At 50.4% G+C, this 4,853-nt stretch overlaps 1 protein-coding gene and 1 long non-coding RNA gene across 2 annotated transcripts in view; one reads left to right on the top strand and one right to left on the bottom strand.

Annotated features, from left to right (window-relative positions):
• The window catches only part of LOC105525435, a 40,229-nt gene that overhangs the window by 8,716 nt on the left and 26,660 nt on the right, over positions 1–4,853 (bottom strand). The window lies entirely within an intron of this gene.
• Positions 1–4,853, top strand: part of PLA2G4E (phospholipase A2, group IVE) — a 62,842-nt gene that overhangs the window by 42,524 nt on the left and 15,465 nt on the right. Inside the window, exons 6-10 of the mRNA XM_011961055.1 lie at positions 1,235–1,277; positions 2,711–2,774; positions 3,639–3,817; positions 3,922–4,008; positions 4,363–4,400. Coding sequence (XP_011816445.1) covers positions 1,235–1,277; positions 2,711–2,774; positions 3,639–3,817; positions 3,922–4,008; positions 4,363–4,400 — 411 coding nt within the window. The remainder of the gene's footprint in view (positions 1–1,234; positions 1,278–2,710; positions 2,775–3,638; positions 3,818–3,921; positions 4,009–4,362; positions 4,401–4,853) is intronic.

Below are 4,853 nucleotides of genomic sequence, written 5' to 3'. Positions count from 1 at the left end.
AGGAAGGAAGGAAGGAAGGAAGGAAGGAAGGAAGGAAGGAAGGAAGGAAAGGGAAGGGAAGGGAAGGGAAGGAGGGAGGGACAACCCCTGCCTCAGGCTGGGCAGAGTGCCCTGTAACTGGGCACTCTTCCTTCTTCTTCACCTGGCAGGGCTGGGCCCCCCATACTTGTGATGAGTCCAGGCACAGAAGGAGGACGACAAGTGGGAGACAGGACAAGAGGGTTCGTCAGCTGCCACTCGGAGAATCCTCTGCCTAGGGGATCTTCAAACTATGTGAGGGAACTTACTTCCCATCAACAACTGATTGGCAAATTAAAATCAACTTTATGTATTTCACATTGAAGAAAATCGAAGCTCTCCCCTCCAATTCTTGATTTGACAGGATTTTTAGAGGGCAGAGAAAACTCCTGGGTTGAATTAGAAAGTGGCTTGCAAAATGAAACATGTCACACTTGGTAATAAGAGTTGATCTGGTGAAACCCTGTCTCTACTAAAATACAAAACATTAGCTGGGCATGGCGGCACGCACCTGTAATCCTAGCTACACAGGAGGCTAAGGCAGGAGAATTGCTTGAACCCAGGAGGTAGAGGTTGCAATGAGCCCAGACTGCGCCATCGCACTCCAGCCTGGGCAACAGAGTGAGACTCTCTCAACAACAACAAAAAAGTTGATCTGGAGACACAGTCACCTTGCGCTTAATTTTGACAAGGGATGCTGTGGACCCTGCCAGGCTAATTGAAATCTTGAAGGCTTATGTTCTTAACTTTATAACACAAGGGCAATTAACATTCACCCTCTCGGCTGGGTCAGACCAAATTAATGCATAAGTTCAATAAAGCACAGAATGGAGAATGGATCATTTTTGCTATCAAAACTGTTATGTCGGCTCTAGCTGGCAGGTTGCAGCCATTTCTTGCAACCTATTTATTCTTCTAACCCCATGCATTTGCATCTGGTTGGACATAAAAAACAGTTATCCTTAGAAACAAAAATTGAACTCTCCTACTCTTCTAACCTATAAATCTATTTTTTTTCTGGACATTCTGTTTCAAATGTATGCCAGTTTCCTCCCTGACAACCTGTAAGGCTAAGGTTTCTGAAGCTAATATTTTTTATGAGAACAAAGAAGGCTCTGATATTTTGTTATTGACCCTCTTCATTCCCTTTGTCACCGTTAGAAGAAACCAGTCCAGAATGCTAGAATTGACCAGGAGTTCTCCTTTTGTTTTTCAGTCCCTCTCCACCTGAGACCCTCGTCACCAATGGCGTGCTGGTGGTAATTGTCTTCCTGGGTTCCTGTCGCTCCAGAGGCCACAGCTGGCTGCTGCTCTCAGGGGAACAGTACTAAGGGAGAAAACACCGGGCCCAGCTTGGTCTCTGTCCTATCCTGACCTCTGCAGGAGTTAGACCAATCGAGGCCAGCCAAATGGGGCACAGGCAGCACTGGGGCATGAGCTGGGGCTTCTGTACAGAGGGAAGAGGTAGCTGGGACATCACGCTGGCCTGGCACTCCATATCCCAAAAGTGACCCTTCCCCTTAAGAACTTCCCCAATAAAAGAACCCACTAAGTGCAGCCTCCTCTCAGACTCAGTCTTGGTCCTGTACCCCACAACCCCAGTCATTCTACAAGCACAATTTACCTTTTTTTTTTTTTTGAGACAAGGTCTCACTCTGTCATCCAGGCTGAAGTGCAGTGCTGCGAACTCGGATCACTGCAACCTCTGCCTCCCGGGCTCAAGCACACTGCCATGCCCAGCTATTATTTTGTATTTTGTATTTTGTAGAAATGGAGTTTCGGCATGTTGCCCAGGCTGGTTTCAAACTCCTGAGCTCAAGCGATCTGCCCACCTCAGCCTCCCAAAGTGCTGGGATTACAGGTGTGAGCCACCATGCCTGGCCTACAAGCATAATTTCTGTATTAAAAACTGTTTCATAGCCAGTCACGGTGGCTCATGCCTATAATCCCAGCACTTTGGGAGGCCGAGGTGGGGGGGTCACTTGAGCCCAGGAGTTCAAAACAAGTCTGAGTAACATAGTGAGACTCCATCCCTATAAAAAAAAATACAAAAATTAGCCAGGCATGGTAACATGTGTCTGTAGTCCCAGCTACTCAGGAGGCTGAGGTGGGAGGATCACTTTAGCCCAGGAGGTTGAGGCTGCAGTGAGCTGTGATTATGCCACTGCACTCCAGCCTGGGTGACAGAGTGAGACTCTGTGTCAAAAAGAAAAATTCGTATTTTAGCTGTTGGTACAGCTATTTTAATTAAATGCATCCAGTGCCTCAGGGTTCAAGGAGACCTCTCCCTCAAAAAGAAGAGTCTTTGGGAATGTGTGGCAAAGGAGTATGGTCTGCCTCGGCACCTTGACAAGGCTGTTTTGTTGGAAGCTCTCACTCTGAAAGCCTAGAGTTGAGCATTCCCTCAGGTCAGATCCCCGACCTGCAGCTGAGGACCTGACCCCTAGTAAACTGTGACCGTGGGTCCTAGACGTCCTAGGACAGCTTCATGGTCAAGTGTCCTACCTCTGAGTGAGATGGCATGCCTTGACTGGGTTCAGAAAACGTGGTCAACACACTCTGCGTTCTCCAGCATCAGCCCAGTCAGACCAATGCTGAATTTATCCTCTGGTCTTTCCTCTCCCTTCAGCCTGGAAGAGCAAGGAGGTGGCTGGTGCTCAGACACTCAGTGACCCTCCCTTGTTTTTTACAGTCTCGACAAGTCTCCTGCCTGGAGGTTCATGCACAATCCAGGAGGCGGAGGAAGAGGGAGAAAGGTGAGCTGTTTTGCCTTTTCTGCCTACTGGGGGACAGGGGGGAGCTGCTTCCAAAGCCCATGAGCATCAGACTCCGCCTGGTCCGGGGCTTTCCTGGGCTCAGGGGGACCAAAAGCTTGGCCGCAACTCCTCAGAATCATCTCACCCCCAGGGGTCACGAGCCCCTGGCCTCCCAGCCTGCTCTGTAAAGGGCATGTTCTCCCAAGCACCCACGTAACCTTGGAATGTCCCGGGTCTCGGGTCCCAGTGCTGCCCCCTCTGTCCATGCTTGTCTGTGCCGTGCTCTGTCAGGACCTCAGAGTGCCTGGGTCAGTGAGGTGGTCAGCACCCGATACCCAGGGCCTAACTATGCGCCTTCCTCTAGGCAGACTACAGCTCACAAAGGGTCCTAGCACTTTAGAGCTGGCAGAGACCTAAGAGATCCATGAATACCATACCCCTACCCTACTCCCCCCGCCATGTTGCCCATGCCGGGCTACCAGACATGAGGGAAGGAGGGAGGATAGAGGAGGCATCTACCTCAAACTGACAGTGTGCTGAGGGCCTGCCTCCTCGGCAGCGGGCAGGTTACTTTGGGGCATCTTCTGGCAAAGCTGAGCCAAGGACTGGTCCTGAGGACCTTCTCAGCATCTCAAAGGGTTTTCTGGGGACTACGTTTGTCCACATCCTCATAAAGCTCATTAAAATGCAGGTTCCTGGGCCCTGCCCTACCCTATAGATTGACAATCTCTGGGGAATTTGAACCAGTGCCCCAGGTGATTCTAAACTCCTCCTGGACACCTCCAGATAGGCTTTTTGCTGGATCAAGTTGCGAGTGGGGAGTGAGAGGCTCCTGGGGTCTCACCCTCTTGTCCTCTCTCCCAGTGAAGGACCTTCTGGTGATGGTGAGCGAGTCCTTTCAGAACACCCAGCGTGTCCGGCCCTGCTTGGAACCCTGCTGTCCAACCTCTGCCTGCTTCCATACCTCTGCCTGCTTCCACTACCCCAAGTACTTCCAGTCCCAGGTGCACGTGGAAGTGCCCAAGAGTCACTGGAGCTGTGGGGTACAAGGCGGCCGACACTGGGGAAGGTGTGGGGGACTGGGGCAAGTGGGGGGTGCCAGAGGAGCCCCCCCAGCCCCTCTTACAGAACCCGCCCATCCCTCCAGCTTTGCTGCTACGGCTCTTACAAGAACGGCCCCATCAGCCAGCCCCTCGACTGCCTTTCCGATGGTCAGGTGATGACCCTGCCTGTGGTGAGTGCCTGGGTCTGGGAAGAGCCCTTGAGTTACTCCCTGGAGCTCCTGTGGCAGGGAGATGGGGAGAGCCTGGGGAGAGCACAAGAGGGAAGGTGGCTTGTGAGGGTCTCCCTCAGGCAGGACGGAGGAGTCTTGTGAGGCAGGAGACTCATGAGCTACAGTGTGGTCCAAAGAGTGTGTGGAGGCTGAGTTGAAGATGGTGGGGAGATCGTGTCCAGAAGAGGGAAGCAGGGATGGGGTGCCTGTGTGTGCATGTGTGTGCTGAGTGGGGTCTGGGTGGATAGTGTGGATCTGGGGTCACTTGGCTCTGAATTGTCACCTCTGACAAGCTTTTCATCTTTCTCTCCCTAGGGCGAGAGTTATGAATTACACATGAAGTCTACACCCTGGTACAGTACTCACATTCTGTCCGTGCCTCTCACTCATTCATACTAGTGGGTGTGCAGTGGTATCTCACTGTGTTTTGATTTGCATCTCCTCTATGGCTGAAGATGTTGAACATCTTTCCATGGGCTGATTGGCATATCTTCTTTGGAGACATTTCTATTCAGATCTTTTGCCCACTTTTTATGTGGGTTATTTGTGTTTTTATTGTTAAGTTGTAAGGGTGTTTGACATATGCCAGATGTAAATCCCTTGTCAGATATATGATTTGCAAATATTTCCTCTTGTTCTGTGGCTTACCTTTTCACATTCTTGGTGGTGTCCTTTGAAGCACAAAGGACTTTACTTTTGATGAAATTTGTTTTTTTATCTTGTCACTTGTGCTTTTGATGTCATATCTAAGAAACCAGAAATCATTGCCTAATCCAATGTCCTGAAATTTTTATTTATTTTATTTT

Source organism: Colobus angolensis, unplaced genomic scaffold (genome assembly GCF_000951035.1).
Source record: "Colobus angolensis palliatus isolate OR3802 unplaced genomic scaffold, Cang.pa_1.0 Scaffold533, whole genome shotgun sequence".
Lineage (NCBI taxonomy): Eukaryota > Metazoa > Chordata > Mammalia > Primates > Cercopithecidae > Colobus > Colobus angolensis.
Note: the sequence above shows the minus strand (reverse complement) of the source record. Positions and strands in the feature narration are given on the sequence as shown.